The following is a 20309-nucleotide window of genomic DNA, read 5'->3' on the forward strand; positions in this document are numbered from 1 at the left end:
CTATAGATTATTCCCTTAAAGCTTTAAGTTTTCCATAGATATACTAATTAGTCCATCAATGAAGTTCATTAAAATTACCAGTTTTCCATTTATAGCTGCCTGTATAATATGGTCTATATGTGTGTTACTAATCAAGAGGTGTCTGGGCATCAGGAAGGAAATTAGATTTGAAGCTAAGTTATTGTCATGAGGTAATTATCCATCATGCAGAGTAAGTATTGAGGTTGTGGCTTACAGTTTCTTGCTTAATTTTATGATTGGGATAACATCCAGAGCTGTAAGACGGTGATGCCCTAAATCAGTGTTGTATGTAAGTTTCTGTGCAGTGTGTGATGTTCCCAGCATCTGAAGTGTTTACAGAGCAGTATAATGCAAGTTATTGAAGCCCTTTCCAGGTTAAATTTAGTCATACAGAGCAATACTCTGCAGAAGTGACTTGATGTTTCTGTCTTCTCCATGTCTCTATCTACTAAACTGTTGCAGATTTTTTTTTTAATAAAAATAATAATAAAAATAAGTAAATAATGGAATAAAAGGAGTCAGTGGAGCACAAATGGTATTGCTCTAACAATTCCTTTAGGAGCTGACAAAGTTGGTATTGGCTGTTGCTGCTTAGGTAGATGTTCAGTGCTTCTCAAACGTGCTGACCTACATCTATCTGCAGTGTCAATTTTCTATTTAAATGTTTGCTGTGATCCTGCAGAGATGTTTATGTGACCAGGAGTAAAAAGAGTGCATGAGTCTGCAAGGTAATCACAGCAAAAATTATAGTCTGTAGAAAATACTAGTACCCAGTATTTAACCCTGCCTTCAAAAACCCCAAAGAACTCAAGTTCCCCTGCTACGATGATCACAGTGTTGTTGTTTAGTCAAGGATCAACCAAATGCTACATTTAGGAAACTTCAGCTCAGTATTCAAACATGTATTTGTGTGATCAACCAAATGGAGATCTGAACCATTCAGTTTATTGAAATTTTTGCAAAACAATGATTTTCCATTCAAAAGAGTACAAAGTTACTTGGTGGTTCATAAATGGCAAGTTCAATGACACTGGCTTCAATTTTTATAGGAAGGAGAGGTGGATTGTTGGCCTCTTCAGTGCCCGACTCTGAACTGCGAGTACACAGCCATCTCAGAAGGAGAGTGCTGTCCTCACTGTGTCAGTGACCCCTGTCTGGCTGACAACATCACCTATGACATCAGGAAAACCTGTCCAGATGGCTACGGAGTCACAAGGCTTGGTGGCGCTGTATGGACGATGGTGGGATCTCCTTGTACAACCTGCAAATGCAAGGTACCATGGGCCAGCTGGAATGGTCGTGGAATGTACCTGAATAAAATAGGGGTCCCTTTCTGCCCTTGGAGGCTCAGATTAAGATCTTGGAGAAGTAAATGAGACCTGAGAGCCTGCAGAAAACCCTTGTGTTTTCTGTCTGGCAGAGTGTAAGCAAAACAATTCTCTCCTTGTTGAAAATATTGAGCACAGATATGTTAATATCCTAGTGCAACCTTCAGGCATTCTCAGTATGAGTCAAGGGTAACATTTCATTAATTACCTAGTGTGGATGTTCATGAAAATGTGTATTACAGAGCTGGTAAGCTGAGGGAAAAACACTAACATAAAAGTTTCACCAGCAAGTACACAAGTAAGGCATTGCAGCTCCAAGATAAAGGCACTCCCACAATAGTGATGGGGAGGGAACGTCACAGTTTCTGTTCCCTGATCTCATGAAGATGTGTTTCATCCAATGGCTCTCATGAAGGAGTGCAGTCTATTTCCCTTGCTTTGTGCAGTGATGACCCCACTGCGCTAATATCAGAATTATGTTGTTTTGAGTTATATAAAATGTTCTTTTGTTCACTCTGGGAAAGCAAGCTATTGCCCCAGGGCTTTGAATTATTGAAGGTAGCTTTTCTGCCATTTTTTTGAGGTTTTTTCTGTAGATTTGTGATGGATTAGAAAAAGAAAAGTAAAAAAAAAAAAACTCATTTGGGATTTTAGTGGTTGCTGTATTTTTTTATTACATAAAGTAGCTTTATAAATGACTGGATGTTAGAAAAAGTTACTTAACAATGGATTAAATTCCAAAGCTGTGTGGTGTTTATGTTGCCCCCATCCCCTCCATATCTGCCATGAACCAAAATCCTGAACTGTTTGCTAATTTCAGACAAGCAGAAAGCTTTCCTGTGTGGATCACATGAAAATTCTCTCCATTAACTTACTTGCATGAGGGAAAAATGCAATCATCTTTGTTGCCATTGCTGTGCTGTGCTGTATTTTATTATGGGGACCACATTCAGGTTTCAAGTTCCTGTGGTAGTTCAGGCCAGTTCAGTGCTATTTGGCAAAGTCGGCCTCCTCAAAGAGCCACCATTGGGAGCAGTGCTGACACTCTGGATGCTGGGGGCAGGTGATTTTAGGTGGTAGATGTGCCAGGGATACACCTATCTCTGCCTGCCGCCAGCCCTTTGCTCTTTGTGACCTGTTCTGCTTGTTTGTCTGTGCAGAATGGGAATGTCTGCTGCTCGGTGGATTTAGAGTGTCTCAACAATAACTGACCTGGTCAGACTGGACTGTGTCGAGGGAGGAAAACTACTGGAGTTCACACCTGAAAGGAAGCTGTATGCATTGGCATTTTATACAACAGACAATTACCAAAGTCTCCAAGCGAGGAAGATGTTTGGGAGTTGCCTTTGGGACCTATCACGATGCTCATCCTTGCTAGCCTTGTCCGGGTGACTTCCAGTACAGCGCATAGAAATCAATGGTTGCTACAAGTTTTCAGTGTTGTAAATTACACACCTTTCCTGTCAAGAAATTTGCAAATATGTTTAAATTATTTCATGGGTAAACTAATGCTGTATTTTTGTTTTAATTTGTGTATTGACAACATTGATAGAATTCAGCTCTTCTTACTTTGAATCTAGATTTTACAAATAAGACAGCCTGCTGTGATTTTGTCCCATGATATTACATACTTGGTTCCAAGGTCCCTGTTAGATGTATTTATGAAAATATGTATGTATGTACAGTCAGATTGCATAGTACTTATATTTCACAGCTGTCCAACATTTTAAAGCATTCAAAGGTATGGACAGAATAAAAGTAATCAAAATAAGTCTGTCTTAAACTGTGAAATTAAATGCCATGAACTGAATGAAATGGCAGAATAAGCACTTTCTTCTCCAAACATGCAGAGCAACAACAAGACTCCTATCGTGAGAAATGGAACTAAAACCCCATTTCACTGCCAATTCAACACATAATCAAGAAAGAATCACCAGTCATTATCAGTGTTCTGTTGAGTTTAATTCCTCTGGATTATACAGTGAGTATATAAGTAAAACAGTCAGAGACCCTTAAGATGATATAGTTTAAGTTGACTAGGTTAGAATTTGCTTGCATTTGTAACATCATTGATGAGTTCAGAATTTTTCCTCTTTTGTATTTGCAGTAATAATGTCTGTCGTCCTCAGTTACTGCTGCCATAGTGACAAAGTGCAGAGGCACCTGTTCCAGCAACATGCAGGACAGGAGACCTTAATGCTTGGTAACTTCCATTACCTAATTAACAGCTCAGAAACAGATTTTATCTTTTCATATTTTATGACAGTCAAAAATACTTAAATTTACTGTGTTGTTGAGGACCTAAGTTTAGACAGAAATATGAATCAAGACTCTTAGCCCTATATGGAGTTTAGAGCTTAGATTCTCTTCAGCTAATGTCGATTTTTGTCATGAGGCTAGAAAGTTTGTGGCATTACAACAAGAATATATTTCTATGGCAATGCATCTACAGCTTAAATGTCACATTTTTAATGTGCTGTTGTGTTTTGTTCTGCTCATTTGTGTAGTGGTTTTTTTTTCTTTTTTTTAATTTAATTAAACACACTGATTATATGGAAAAGATTGCAGAAATAAGTATAGTGGCTACAGTTTGGAAAGTCTACATTTGTGAGTTTTTCATAGTTTCATGCAGAAAATGTGAAACTGATTAATAAGAACGATGTGTGACTATACAGTGAAAAAATCAGTTGTCTTTTAAATGAATTACTATTACATTTATAAGGGAACAGTGTCAAAGAATATAAAATTACTTTCAGTCGTTCAGATAACTTTATTCAAATTTTTTAAACACTTTTTGTTTTAGTTAACATCTCTGTGTGGTAAAGTTAAATTTATTTTCTTAAAATGCCCAATAATTTTCAGCTAGTAATGTATTGACTCTATTTGCATTGCCCTGATGATTGTATAATAAGGGAAAGAGTTGTGTTTTATATGATACTCAAAGGATGTTTGTAAATCATAATTTCAGCTCATTTTGTATATCACATTGTAAAACCCAATGGTAATTCAGTTGGATAAGATACCCAGTGGGCTGAGATACGAAGGGGAATGATTTAAAATTTGTGGGCATCTAAATAAACTCCTATGTACAGATTGCTTTCCCTTAGTTTTATTAGCAGAGTTCTAAAACACTGAACAATGTCCTTTCCAGCTTGAACTCATGATGTTGCAAAAAGGAGAAAAAGTGTTTGCCCAGAGGTGAAGTATCAGAGTGGTAAGAAATATGTCATTTATAGTCAGACAGAATCATATATTCCAGTCTGTCATACTGAATTTCTGAAGCTCTGTAAATGGATTAAAGACAGTGCAAGCTCTGAAAATCATTCTTTTCCCTTTTACCATGTAGTAGTGAAGCCCTTTCCCAGGATGCCTTCTGGAAGCTCCAGGTCTTGTTAGGATCATATTTAACAGGACCACAGAAGACTGCACTTTTCCACTGCAGACCAATTTTATTCCAGAACTCAAATGCAAATTAATTCAGTAAAACCCTTTCAGAGCATTTTATACAGCATTATGTGTCATTATCTCCAGAGTGATGCAGCTTGAATTGTTTACACAAAGTCAAAATATTGACACAGACCTGTTTATGTTGCATTTTAAGCAGTTGCCCTGACTGTGATGAACTTTTCCTTATGAAGTAATTTGATCACTAGTCACATCACATGTACCTTCAGAGTACTCAGGAGCCCCAGCCCAAAGAGCACATTATGGAGGAAAACTTAATTTCCTGTGTGACCAAGGTAAGTAAGAACTTTCAGAACTTCTTTCTTGATGAAATTCCCTATTCCCTATAAAGATATAGGCACTAAAATTAAAATGCTGAAAATACCAATGTTCATTATAATAATTTAAGAAAATGTTTCTTTTTGTTTGTGATATGGACATTGTCTCTGCTCAGTAGGATGTATATATATGTTGTATATGTAGTGTATATTTGTAGTGTAGTATTAACTTGAGGAGGGCTACCACTAACTTCTGTGAAAGGAAACTTGCTGCTAGTTAAGGGGCTTGGTCAAAGCCCTGGCTACAGACAGTTGGAATTTTGTAGCTGTTTCTACTTACTTAGCCTGTGAAAGAGTATTTTCTCTGTAACCCTTCTGATGGCAAAAAAAAGTAAATGAGTAACAAACAGAAAATGAAACTTCCAGCTCTGGTAAAATGTGTTTGCCCTCCTCCTTTTGGTCAAAACCTCAGCCTAGGTTCTCTAAATCAGAACCTCGTGTTATGTTTTGTGAGGACCATGACTTTTCAGCTCTGCTCCCTGTGTGTTTGCAAATTCATCTCCTGAGTTAAAGCACATGCAGATATTCCTTTGTAGTGGTCCCTAGAGTCATGGACCACTCTGAGCCAAGGCAGTCACTGTGAAAGGCCAAAGCTGAATTATTCCCCACAAATGCTGAATAATACCAGCCTCACGCACAGGAATGTATGTGGGATTTATTAGTGCCTTGGTGTTGCCTCAGAGACCTAAGTAACAACTGTCTTCCAGTAATATATCTTCCCTCAAGAGCTGTCAGTGAGTTTTCAGGTATAACTGTGTATAAGATTTAATTAATAACATCTTTTCAGTCAGATTGCAATGACAACCAAAATACCATATTTTTTCTTTTCCTGTGACAGACAATAATGTTTTACAAAACAAAAGGTAAAATGTCAGGAGTGATTACACAAATGGTAGAGTAGATTTTAGCAGAATTAAATCATAACTCCTACGAGCAATATGGGAATGTCTCACATCTAATGGTACTTACATAATCATCATTAATGAGGGGTTTTTAAAAGGGCCCCATGATACAGTTTTATATAAAATTTTAAGTGAGTGTTGTGATAAGACATAATTGTTTGAGGAACACATTCTGCCAGCAGAAAAATGTGCCTGCCAACAGCTCCTCTTCTTTTTAAGGTACATCTTTGGAGCTCACTGAAATTTAAACTGGTGTAAGGAAGATTCATGGTAGTAGAAATTAAAAAAAAAAAAAAGGAAATTAAAAATACCCAATTTGGGGTGTCTGAATGCTTCATATCGAGTTCTTCTCTATTACTGGTAGAAGTCAGCAATAATTCTGATTCAGCTGTCATTGACCTCAGAGGTGTTACTGAACTGCTGGTATTGCATGTAATCTGCAAATTACTTGCAGGTGCTAACAGGATTATTTTTTGCTACTAGCTGCTAGTGGATAGTCCCCCATGCACAGGGTTAGGTGTATATCAATAAATTTATCAAATGATAAAAAGGGTCAAATTCAGGGGTTTTTTTATGAAACCATCATCAGGAGGTTGACAACATGTGGATACATGATGCCAAAAATCAATCCCAGTCAAAAAAAAAGTACAAGCAAACAAACAAACAACCTAAAATAAGGTTCCCCAAACCATGTATCTGTCATTTAAGTTTTTTTACTGCTACTTCAACTGTGCAGTATGAGGGATGCACTGAATTCTCATGGATGGATTTCTGACTGGGAGCCAAATCTTTGCTTCAGCATCACCTTACACTTGAATTTTTAATTTCCTCAATTTGTACGTGAGATTGTTTCATTTAAGTGTTTTGATTGAAATTGAGTGGTTTGGAGAAGTAAGTCTTAGTTCTCTTTGAGACAGAAGTAGCTGCAACAGGATCTGGACTGATTTAGGCTTCTTTCTTGTATGTGCCTCTGCCCTCATGGGGAGAAACCCCTTTGGGAAAGGGGAAAGGGCACAGAGTTACCTGGCCAGGGGCCTGGTGTTCAGGTGGTTCTGTGTTTACAGCCACTGGTTCTACAGGGCTGAACACTATTTTACAGGAGATAAACAAACCCGCTGATAGTTGTCCTTCTCTCTTCTGTAACTTCTTTCAAAATGATTCCTCACGTCATCCCTACACATATCCCAAAGCTCTTTATTATTGAGTGCCTGGTGGTTATTCATGGAGATCCACTTCAGTGAGGAAAGGCTTAGAGGTTCTGCAGCCGATCACACCATCACTCAAACACAAAACAGAGCCAAGGCCTTTTCAGAGCTGAAAAATCCTGCCTTCTAATAATGCAGTTGATTGATTGCCATTTGATTAACTCTAAATCTACTTTTCCTTGAGCAAGAATTGGAAATGTATTTGATGTAATCCAGTGCTTCTTTGCACTGTTTTTGACAGATTCCCTTTGGTAGTATTAAATATGCAGATTTGTTTTCCTACCTGAATATTATGCCAAGTGTTCATCCAGGTGCTAGAATGTGTGGTTTTGCTACTGCTGTGTCTCTAGAGTCAAAATAGGAAATCCTTACTTAATGCCTATGAAATTAGAATCAGAGAATCACCAAAATATGTTCAGGTGAGCACTAATTTTAATGGTAAGCTTACCTGCTAAGGTTAAAGAAAACTAAATACGTATTTTTAAAGTACATTTTCGGCTGGAGAGGTGATTTTTCAACCTGAAGACAGTTTTGTCCATTTACTCATGTTTGTATTAAATAGTTAGCTGATTATTTCACTCATTAGCCACACAAATTTAATTTATGATTTGCAGAGTAGAAAACAGCTTTGAGAACTGCTGCATGAAGTCACCTCTTGTGCAGGTTTCCATACAAAAACAGTATTTGTTAGAATCTATGGCCAGCACTTTCTCAGAATCAGAAGGAAATACCTCTTGTGTGGTCTTAGGCAATGTACTTTGCTGTATTTTTCTCTTTTTCTACTGTTACAGCATTGAAAGCCTTTGGAGAATGTCTGGGCTGCTGAGACTCAAGCCATCAGCTCCCACTGCCGGCAGAGGGGTGGTGGGAGGAGGTGGGTGCCGTGGGCGGGATGTGCTCAGGGTGGGATGTGGTGGTTGCAGCACTGGAGCGCCTGGAGGATGCCCTCACAAGTGAAAGCAACACTATGGCAGCAACTGTGTTTTCTGTGGGTGAAGCAGAGCAGGGCAATGAGCTTGATTCCTCTGCATCTTCCCAATTAAAATCAGGAAAAACTCTTTGGAATGTGTCTTCTGCTGGTGTCTTAAAAATGCCAGAAACGCCAGGAATTACCTGCTTTTTTTAGTGTTTTGGACAGTAGTGGTTAAGGATGAGCTTCCCAGGACCAGAGGGTAAGTAAATGTATAGCAAAGCAGTTCTTACCTCAGTGGGCTAATTAGTAATGTCAACAGGTATTACTATATTTTCTTTTGAATTTGGAAGTATTTTAATTCTACTGACAACAAAAAGTGATTGTTATTGTTCCCTTCTTTACAGTTTATTTAACTTTCCTTGATTATTTTGCTGATCTCTCAGGCTGTCTTACAACCTGAACAGGGACTGAGCAGATAATGTGAGGACAAAGCAAAAGAAGTTTTGGGGGGGGTTTTTTAAGCCTATAGTAAAAGGAAATTTACAACCATAAGTGTTTGGGGTTTTTTTCATTTAAATGTCACTTTGTTTTATACTACCCATAGCTAGAATTAATACAGAATCTGGGCCTCAGTCTCAAAAAATCTGTTTTTACTATTAAAGGAAGGCAGTTACCTGCCTTTCAGGCATCCTTTTTTTTAATGATGTCTTGCTTAAGTATTTACTGTCTCAGGGAACAAGGGAACTGTATCTCTGGCATTTGAAAGAGTGACTCCACACTGTCCCTGAGAATGGTCTGTTCCATGTCCTTTCTGCCTGGAGTTCTCAGAACTGGCTCAGCAGTATCCAAAAATTCATGTGGTAAACCAAGAACACAGTTGTATCTGAAGACAAGTTGATAGACTGGTAGAAGGGAGGACAGATGAGCCTGAGAGCAGTCTCACATCAATCCTTAACAAAGCCTCAGGCATCACCAGGAGGTATTTTGGGACATGCAGGATGGTGTAAATCACAAATGTTGGCCGCAGTTCTGTATGCCTGTGGAGTTCAGGGGAGTTAAGCTGAAGGTTTCCTATGTCTAAGTATTGCTCAGCATGAAAGTTCAAAGCTATTTCTCTTCCTGAATTAAAGCATTCCTGTAAGATAGATGGGATTATGGTGTGCACATATATATCCTCTAGAATTGGGGAAAAAAGAAATTATCCCCAATGACTTTTTCACCTGAGTAGCCATCTCATTCTAAGTCAACTGTCAATGTTTGAGATACTATTTACAGAGGAGCTTTTCTAGTGTGAGTAATACTATTTCAAGTGAAAAGAGATGGATGTCATCTATTTCAGATGAGTTGATCCAGTGCAAGGATAGCAATGAGAAATGTCAGTCCTACATGTTCAAAAATTATACCCCAGCTGTGCTAAAATTAAAAGCTAAGCTTTAGAAAAATGCATGTGTTTGAAAATGTACATTTTTCAGTGATTCGGGATTGTCAGTGCTGAACTTACATTATTACTGCCAGTAACTCTACACCCTGCCAGTGCTGTGGGCAGATGCCCAAGGAGGCAGGCCCAGCGTCATGAGGGGATAGCTGGTGGAACAAGCTGATGTATAAGTGTCTTATTGCACAGGGAAATAGTGACAGGACAAGGGGCATGGTCTTAAATTAAAAGAGGAGAGATTTATATTAGATGTTGGGAAGAAATTCTTTCTCAGTGGGTAGCAAGGCACTGGAACAGCTTGCACAGAGAAACTGTGGCTGCCCTATCACTGGAAGTGCTTATGGCCAGGCTGGATGGGGCTTTGAGCAACCTGGCATCCGTAGGTGGTCCTTTTCAACCCAAGCAAGCCTTTCTGTTATTTCTCTGAGGATTTCTTTGGTGTGTGCCTCTCCCTTCATGTCAGCAGAATAGCTGAGGAGAGCTCAGGTTCCAGGGGTGGGCTGAACTGGGGGAGCCCAGCTGCCCCCCCAGGCAGGCAGTGTTTGGGCCACTTAAGGAGGGTCCATTGGTGGTCCAAAAGATTGATGTTTCTGGTCCAGACCAAGCTCAGTGTGTGTCTGAGCCTTCACTGAAAATAAGGGGTTAGAATCTAACTCTTTTTATGGGAGTTTGAGAGCTTTTGGGAGGCAGCTGATGCTGGAGATGGGTCTGTGTTTGGAAAGGAGTGGTGCCTGTACTGACCTACTTCCCTGTCAGTGTTTTTGCCCTGAATTTGTGCCGAAAGGTGGCCAACCCTGGTGCCTAACTGTAAGCTGGAAAAAAAGAACCTGTGAGGACCCTGCCCCCAACACCCAGAAAATAAGGAAGAGACCCTAAAGAGAAACACATTAAGCCTTTAGCACTGAGTAAACAAATACAAAAGCGTGTACATTTAGTGATTTTAGTTCATAATGGGAATGCCATGGTCTAGGAGTAATGCCAAATTCATAGCACTAGCTCTAATGCAGAAAAACTACTCACCTAGCACTCCTGCCATTAAGTCATGGTGGGGTCTAACTGCACCATGGCCTGTTGTAACAGTGCATACAGACACATTTTTATGCAGAAAATACATCCTATCCAAAATGCATCTTTCAGCAAGTGTAATCAAAGTGAAATAGACTGATCAGGAAAACAGTAAATTTATAAATTTGTGATGTGTGACTGGCCTGTGTGATTATCAGATTGTACTTTAAAACAGATAAAATGATTTGTGATAGCTTAAAAATAAGGAGAGGGTTAAGAGCTTCAATGAAGCCTCTCAGTTCAGAGGTGGTCAAAAATTGCAGCTTTTACAATTGCAGAGTTGTAAGAAAGATCCTGGTTAATGAAATTTTCTATATATGTAGGGTGATGTTTAGTAATTGAGGCAAAAGAAATCATTAAGTCAAAGCTTGCAAATGGAAGGAAGAGAACCAAAAAGAAAATAAAGCATTATGTCAAGTAAGCAGGAACTTCAGAATGAGATTTCTGCATTTTTTTATGACATGAGAGTACTGCCTATAGCAAAAATAAATGGTTTATTAAGCTTAGGCTGGCACCAGATGCAAAGAAGTGGTAGCAGTTCAGGAACTGGAAAACCATTATCAAGTATGTAATGGAACATCACTGAGTAATCTAGGTTATAAACATTCCTTTGGCTTTCTGCATGAGAGAAAAGTGAAGCTGAAATCAAGCAAATAAAACTAATATTATTTAATGTTGAAAATATGATGTCATTGGGCAGTTTAAATGGGAAGAGGAGCATGCAAGAGAAACACATGGGTGGAAGAGCCAGGTGATATCAACACAAGCGATGATGCTTTTAGCAAAGACAAATGAATTTGTGAAGCTGGTGACACTAAATGTGGAAGTGATTTATAGGAAAGGCTCCTAAGCCAAGGAAGCAAAGAAAAGGAATCCAAAGGAGTCAATACACTAAATATGATTCGATTTTTTTATTTATTTGTCTTTAGAATGTGGACACACAAGATTGGAAACTACTTCTGCCTTTTATGATTTTATTTAGAAAAGAACCTGATCCTGGCCACTGGGAGAATGTCCAAGAGCAGGAACGTGGATCTTGGAACTGTGACTGCCTGATGAGAGTGGGGCTGTGCCAGGGCAGGGGGCCGGGAAGGCAGAGCAACCAGCCAGCAGCATGGCATTTCCTGGCTGGAGTTGTAAAGACAAGATTTATTGCAGAAGCAAAGGGCTGTGGGTAAAACAGAGCAGGACTAGGATCCCGAGTCTACACTGCCCGTTTCTTTCTAATGAGCAGCCAACTCGATGAGGCTTGGATCTTGGTGAACTGCTTGCAGTTCTGCCTTTCCCACCCCACATCCCCACTTTCATTCCCAGTAGAATGTTTCTTGAACATTCTGTGGGATGCATGAGACTTTACAATGACGGTATAGTTCTTCCCAAGTTGTTCTCAGGTGTTAGATATTTAATGAAACTGTGCCTTAAAAGAGTACCGGGAGCAGGAGCTCTTTGGAGTGAGGTTGGAGCACATTGCTCCCAGCTACACATCTTGAGCTTGCTCCAATTTTGTGATAAATGGTAATAATAAAATTGCCATGTAGGATCTAATAACATAATAGACCATATAATCATAAACTCTGAGTTTGAAAGGTAAACAAAATATTTTTCTGGCAAGTGTAACAGGGAGTTACAATTTATCCCTCTCTGCAAAATCTCTGTACAACCCAAACATTCCATTTATTCCAATGGTGAGGCGATTAGAAAGCTTTTGATACAACATTGTCTTTAGACATTATAAAGCAAATTGTTTGTTAGTATGGCAGTAAAGGCTTTGCTGCAGCAGAGCATGCTTTGCAATGATAGAAGCAGATGGTTTACAAAGTTACAGAATAAGAACTGATTATCGATTTGCTATCCTCTAACAACATCAATGTCTAGTGCTAATGTACTCTACTGCTTGTTACTGAGTAAATAGCTATTTTTATATTACTTGCTTTCTTGCAAATTGGCTACTACCAGGAAAAGTAAAATATATGGCTGTCTAATATCCTGAAGCAGTAAACAAATTGCTTGGGGAGAACATCAGTGAAGCACTGAAGAATATTCACTGATATTTATAATTTTTGTATCTGTCAAAAAACTCCAGAAGTTCACAATTCTCATAATACCAGAGATAGTCAGAGCCCTGTTGCTTTACCATTTCCTTCTAATACATACAGGTAATTTAGTAAAACACTGAACACATTCTATGTTAGCAGAACTCGAAATCACAGGATTTTTAGCAGTCACTGAGCATACAATGAAATATTAGCTTCTTTATTGTTCTCTTTTGGCTTGAAGAAAAGAAGATTCCAGAAGGTTAAAAATGCAGCTAAAAGCAGAAGTGATATTATAATTCAAGGTGACTATGTAGCATGTATAAATAACCATGCAGTAAATATTTTGCCTTTTATATTCTGGTAGCTTTTAATAGCTTTCCCCAGTTCAGGCTGGGGAAAGGGAGGCCATTATATTTTGACAAGATTGTTTTCACTCAAGCTGTTGTTCTTCAATGAAAACAGACTTCTTACAGGTCAGTGACACACACCCGCCATGATTTATGCACCCAGAGTGTGGCAGGCATGGGAACTCTAATAGGTTTTTCACTGTCAATTTAATTCAGTTTTTGATCATTGCCTCTTTTGCAGGTTAGACTCTTCAACTTTCCAGATGCCAATCCAACCTGTGAGTTGTTGCATGGTGTTATCCCAGTGGACATTCCTGGAGGCTGTGGTGTAGTCCATGGAGCCACGTGGTCTGGTGAGCAGTGGCAGTTCCATAACCAGAGAACTGGTCTGGCAGTGCCTGTGCCCAGCTTCCCCTCCACCCCAGACTGGGGAGCTGTAAGAGACAGTCTGAAGATCCCTCATCTGCCTCACAATCATGACCAAGGACAGAGACTGAACACAGAAGTCCTGGCCTGGCTGAGGTGGGATGTCTGCCAAGTGTTGCCTGTGGGTGTGCCCGCTGGGAACTGGTACGCATTCCTGAGGAAAATTAGTGCAGGTCACGGTGGACTGCGCCGTTCTTGCTGCCCAGGCAGGAAGGACTGCGCTGATGCGGAAGGGAGTGACCTGTCCTGTACACCTGTCCTGTACCTGTTTCCCAAAGCAACAGGCCTCATAACAACGGCTGTAGATTTCCCCACCTCTTGGGGAAAAGGGGGAGACGTGGATATACAGCTAGAAAGCAGAAGCGAGAGCACTGCTAAACTCATGCCAGCAGTAGACACGCTAACGCTGCTAGGCCGCAAACCACGGCAGGCAGTACGGCCTATAAAAGGCATGCTTGGTATGTACCTGTGATAGTGCTGGCTTCTAGTTTTGCAATGCTATTATGAAACATAGATATGGTCTTGGCCAGTTGCCCCTCGCTTCTGAAAAGGGCTATAAAGGGACTTTCTGAGATAATGGAGATGAGATCTCCTCACAGAAAGAAGGTGAATCTATTGGCAGAAGACCACGAGGATTTCGTCCCGTCTGTTGGTAGCTATCCCCGCCCCCTTCTTCCTCTCTACTCTTTAGTTCGTTTTCTTTATCTCTCTCTTTCTCTCCTCTATCGCATTGCTGTGTTGTGGGTACTTAATAAAGGTGCACTGTTTTGATTAAAACTGAAATCCCTTGTGTCCTTTTGCACTCTGAGATCTATAAATGAACCTTCACAACCCTCGCTTGTATTAGCGAATCGTGACAGGAGCCCCCACAAAGCATCCCCAAATGTGGTTCCTGTGTCTAAGAGGTAAATGGCTTGTTCTGCCTGGCACAGGCATTTTAAAGCTTAATGAGGCACTGAGTAAACAGTGGAGAGGAGAGGAGAGAAAAAATTGGGTTTGCAAAAGAAGAAAGGATCTGTCTTCTCATGATATTAATCCAGAATGAGGATCAGGGTCTCTTGTCTTGTACGATTTCTTCACTAGTGTTTAAATAGGGTGGTTTACAGCTAGCTCAGGAAGGCAGTTACCTGTCCCCTGCTCCTGTGCCAAAGGGAACACATACAAGTTATTAGGATATAGTATACTCACTGATTAGGTAATAGCATGGCAAAGCAAGTGAAATGTTTTATGACAAACTTAAATAGCAGGGGATTCAAGTTCAGGAGGACTGGGGATTAAGAAAAGGGACTTCATCTTTAAGTGGCCATTAAACTGCCCTTGGGAAGATGAGCTGAGCCTTGAATAACAGGAGTGTATTTGTGTGTGTATGAGTTTCCATACCTTGTTTTTCCTAATCAACTGCAGTCTCAAGCAATTCCTAAATTGTGCCTTCCTCTTTCCTTGCCTCACCCCCTCAGCACCCCTCCCTACCCCATTTGTTTTCCTTTAGTCTGTTTATGGGCTTATAAGTGGAAAACAGAAATTAATCGACTGCTTATGCTTTATTTAAAATGGTGACATACCTAAATCTAATTATGCAGGAGAAGATAATGAATGCCACCTCACTGGTGCATTGCCATCAGCAGTGTCCACCTTATTTTCTTTTCTTTGCATTTCCTACAGGGACTACAGTATAGGTGGGGGAGGGGAAAACTATTCCATTCTAAATACTGTAAAAACACCTTGTGCATAAACCCATCTCTTCCTATTGTTGTGAATTTAGAGTGCTCAAACTTAGATAAGATCTGTGCTAATTAGAATGCTGCAACAAAACCTTCCCTACTACTGGTACCACACTGATAAATCCCAATGCAAATTTAAAAAAAAAAAAAGTGTTGATTCATTTCTTAAGTGCATCTTTTTTAAGCCATGAAGTTTTTTGAAAGTGTACTGGGATTTCTTTTGAAGCACATCTTGACTTTTAATAAATATATCAAAAGTACTTTAAAATATATCATAGCTAATTTTGCTCTCCCACAAATCCATCACTTTTTATTACCTTTTAACTAATTCACCCTTTTCCACAGCAGAGAGGAAATAGTTCAAATCTCTTGATGGTATGTTTTTCTTTCAATTTTTCTGGTTGTAAATGTGTGGGAGGAAAAAATCACCTAATATATCATTCTTAAAAGAAAGAACAGAAATGTGTTCCCTCATGACACCTTGGCTAACTGGACTATAATACATCTAAAGATACCAGGTAAAAGGGCAGTACTGGGGCAGCTTACAGTGCACCACAGTAATTTAGGAAACCAACTTCTTATGGCTGGCTGATTCCTGGGATGGAGAGGCGCAGGACTAAAACCAACCCTGACAAAACACTGGGAGCTAACCTGGAATTTGTTTGCATAGCAATCTCTTGTATTTCCGTTGTCTCCTGTGAGCTCTTCATTGTTCCTTGTGCAGGAAGAGAAATACCTGCAAGTCCAGCTGAGGTGCTTGGGCCTTTAATGGCATTCAGTTAATGCTTGGCAAGTATGATATGATTTGAAAAAATCGTCTGTTGCTTAATCCTCTTCAGTGCCAAGGGTTATTAGGAAGGGACTGCAAACAAGATGAGAAATTGGAACGTTTATATGTTATGGACCAAATGGGAGAATCTTCAAGTGGCTTAAAAATAATTGAAGTTTTACATTTAACCTGTGGTAAAATTTGGATTATCAAAACAAGTATTAAAAAAATGATGATGACCTCTAGCTGAGCAAACCTTTCACTTAAACCTTGAGAAAAAGCACAGAAAAATGACAGCAGAAGCCAACTGCTGTCTGTTGCCACAGCACCGAGCTGGATGCACAGAACTGTGCTGGGGTTTAAGAAACAGTCTGAGTGAGTTTCTTTCCTCATATGCACACCTAAGACATATCTCCAAGGCACATATGTGAGATTTCCCACTTTTTGCTCTCCAGAAACTTTGCAATCTGTTACATAGTTCACAGGGGGAAGAGGAAAAGCTTTATTTCATGAAAAGGAATGAGGCAATGAGTTAAGAGCTGTCATTTTGGGCTTGTCATCTTTGCTCTTACTGCCCAGGCTGAATAGCTGCAGGGTTTCTGAGCTGTTGCAAACAGCATTTGCAGCTGGATATGAGCTATGATAGACAGCTGATAGGTATTTCAGAAATGAGCTGCTCCTGCGTAGTGCTTTTTTAGATACAGTCTCTGTGAGCCCAGTTCCAATGCTTGGGAGGATGCGTGTGAGAGGGGAAGGAAAAATGTCAGCAAGATTGCTGGATACACACGTTAATTTGTACTAATCTGTCTGGGAGGAGTTCTGCCTGCAGCTACGGAGCCTGTGATCCACAGCGAGAAAGCTGCCTTATCGGGCATTGAGCCACCCCGTCTCTGGCGGTATTCCAGAGGCATCTCACTGATGAAACGGGGGCTTCCACATACGAAGCAGACGGCAACTTTAAAGGAAGATATTGTATGACAGGGAGCTTTAAAGTTACTCCCTTTCTCTGTAGTTATACAATTACGAATTCTGTAACATGCACCGTGCTACAGTACAATGACACTAACGCAATCTTGCTTCAGCTTACCGGTAAGATGTGGTAGGAACTGAGATTTCCAGGACTCCGACACGCTTCTGAAATATCAGTGGGTTACCAAAGCTGCTTGATTTACGAGAAGGTCAGAGTAAAGCATGGGACACCTGGACTAATTACCTGAAGAAGGCAGCCTGAGGCTGCTGAAGCCCGAGCTGATTAGCATTCATCATCAGCGCTGGCAAACGAGAAAGGAGCTCACAGGGAGAATGAAAGGGTTGTGTTTCCTACGTGTCCTTCGGGCTCTCCCCGCAGTGAGGAGAGCAGCCCTCCCCTGCAGCGCTCGCAGCCCGTCCCGGATGAGCACGGGACACGGTGCTGGCTGACCCCGGGCGTGCGCGGGAGCCTGCGGATGCCCATTGTGCCAGAGCCGCATGTCCAGCGGGCTCCGGTGACCATCGCCTGCTTCGGGGGGGAAGGAGAGCCTGAGGGATGGAAGGACGAGAGCAGCCAGCCAGCATGCTTGGTTAAAGAGGATGTCAGGCATTGCAGAAGCCAAGTAGTAAATGCAGGGACAGGCAAAATCAGGATAGCTGTTGAAGGAGTTGGACTTCCCCAGTTGCTTCGGTGTCCTCAGTTCGTCTGGAGGAGGATTTCTCAAGGAACACAAGTGCTTTCTGTCCAAAATGTGAGGTTAAAAAAAAGCAGTCGTTTTCTTTTACTATTAAATAATTTTTCACTGTTATTTTAAAAATCTAATAACTGCAGCTTTGACTGGCTAGTAGGAAACAGAGGCCCAAGCTTTGTGCAGGATGATTATTTATTTATTTTATAAGCAAAATCAAGGCTGTCTGAGATTTGGATCTAATTTCACATTTATTTTTCATAGTTTGTTTGCTTAGTAGCTCTGCAGTAAGACAGTGATTAGTTAAACCAGTTATACATAAATTCAAAGACTTGCTCTTCATTTTAGATGTTCAGACTTAATTGGATGTAAATCAGATTAAAAAGTGACTTCTGAGGGAAAAATACCCCCAAGCATGCAAAGATGGTTGCTTTTTTTAACTTATCACATAAATGGCAATAGAGATTTCTATCTTTATAACATTTATTCTCTCTTACAGCTTACAATTCTATTTAACTTTTAAAGAGAATACTTATATATTAAAATGTTAGCAGGGCAGAATAGGAGGAAGCCACTGACATTTCTTTCTCAGAATAACCTGTTTTCTACTCCAGAGTATTTTCTTTAGATTGTAATGAAATTTAAAACTTAAACATTATGAAAGGAGGTCATTCTACTATTTCATTTAATATATTAATCGCTGTGAAAATCACATGACACAAGCTGTATTAAAACCATGGAAAAGACTTGGTGTTTCCCCCAGGAGATGCCCGGGTAGATCCAGATAGTTTCTCCCTTGGGGTTTAAGGGGCTATCAGGTATTAATTACAGGCTTGGGCCATATATGTAAATAGGAATTACTGAATAATGAAAAGCAGGGTTGGGAGAGTTTGGATGAAGACAGAGATGGAGTATTTTCAGTGCTATGGTAGTAGTTTGGGATATCCAGAAGTAACGTGTGTGAATCCAGCAAATAAATATCCTTGCAAAGGAAGAGAGCACAACTCAGTCCTGACTGTCAAGCACAGTTTATGCTGCAGGGCAGTAGCATTTTACTGCCTGGCCTTTTTCCTAAATTTGAGCATTTTTTGATAGGCATTTGGACAAACAAGGCTTCTGCAGGATCAGCTATCTGCAGCTTTGCAGCCTCCTCATGATGCAGAAGATTGAGGAGTTTATGCAAAATCAGGTACTTAACCGTATGCAAGGCAGGATGAAGGTACAGCTTTTGGAGGACAGAGCAGAGATTTGCATTCGGATAATTTCCCCTCTGGACTGATACAAGGGGAATTCAAGCCATCTCCCCCAAAAGGTGTGTTTTCTAGGGGGCTTGACAGAGGCTACTACTGCAGAGATATGAAGAAGCAGAAGGAATAACAACTGCTGACTCCAAATGCCTCTGCTTATCTTTCCCATCAATTATTTAGACAAGAAAGATCTACATGAAAATTAATCATTAAATTTTGAATTGCCGCTTTACATCAATTATGGAATAGTTGTGCCAAATAAGAGAACAGGATAAGAAATCATCATGAATACACAAAAGGAAAAATAGTATTTTAATGAAACTATAAAGCTTACTACTGCTTTATGGCAGAGGGTTACTGTCAGTGACCTAGAATAGACAGCTTTATATGCCAAAAGTGAAACCTCCTGTTTAATCTATCATAAATGATGTTGGCATATTAAAATTGTGTGAGCTGATCCTGCTATATTCCATAAACAAGTCTTTTTTGGTACAACAGATTTATATTTGGTACAATATAAATTGTACCCAAAAAAAAGAAATTTTGGTGCAATAGTTTTACAATATTTTGGTAAAATAGCTTTATAAATAAAAAATTTATTTTGTTTGGTTTATAAAATAAAATTTTACAGATTTTAATACAGTCTTAATTTTAATACAGGTTGTCTTTCAGGTGTGAGCATCCAGAAGTATCATGGTAGACACAAAATTTCAATATTTTGAATTGTTTAAACCAATTTTGTCAGGTATATTTCTGGAGAAAAGAGACTGAATCTGAGACTGAGCCTACAAAAACCCATTTCATTGTTAATATTCAAATTATTGCCAATTGCTACAACTGTATCATTAACCTAAAAATGCTGGGCGGAAGGGCTTGGTATGCTTCTTGAAACATTGAAACCTCAAATTTTAGCTTCTTTCTCCCCTACCCCCAAGGTAAATTTCTAAGGCTCCCGTCCAGAGAAAGGAGTGTGGAAAGCATGGAGAATAAACAACCTGTATGCATCAAAATCTGCAAGTAAATAAAATGAACTCATTATTTATTTTAGTAACATGATGTACGTGTTATATATAGAATTTCTGAGTGCTTGGTGATGAGAAAACTTCAAACTAAGTCAGATACAGCACTGACCTAGAAAGCATTGAGACCCTGCAGTATATGTGATAAGTACAATTGCTTTTCTAACTTTATTTACTTATAACTTGCTGGTCGATCTTCTCAAAGCCTCATATGATAGAATCAGCTCCTAAGGCATACTGTGGCCTACATCTGTGAATATAAAGTAGGGAAATGGTAAGTATGATAAAATAACTTATATAATTTTTAACGTTACGCACTATTCCTTGACCTGCTCCAACTCCTTCATTTACTGTTGTTTTCATTTTGATATAGATTTGTCTTGCCATTTCCCTTCTGTATTTCACCAGATTGCTACCTGTAGTGAATTAGAGGGA

At 39.6% G+C, this 20309-nt stretch overlaps 1 protein-coding gene across 1 annotated transcript in view; it reads left to right on the top strand.

Annotated features, from left to right (window-relative positions):
• NELL1 (neural EGFL like 1) overlaps positions 1 to 2560 on the top strand; it is a gene marked incomplete at both ends in the record, with an annotated part of 289446 nt that extends 286886 nt beyond the window's left edge. Inside the window, 2 exons of the mRNA XM_082283926.1 lie at positions 1071 to 1295; positions 2510 to 2560. Coding sequence (XP_082140052.1) covers positions 1071 to 1295; positions 2510 to 2560 — 276 coding nt within the window. The remainder of the gene's footprint in view (positions 1 to 1070; positions 1296 to 2509) is intronic.
• Positions 2561 to 20309: the final 17749 nt, after the last annotated feature.

Source organism: Coloeus monedula, assembly GCF_965178545.1.
Source record: "Coloeus monedula genome assembly, chromosome: 6".
Classification (NCBI taxonomy): domain Eukaryota; kingdom Metazoa; phylum Chordata; class Aves; order Passeriformes; family Corvidae; genus Coloeus; species Coloeus monedula.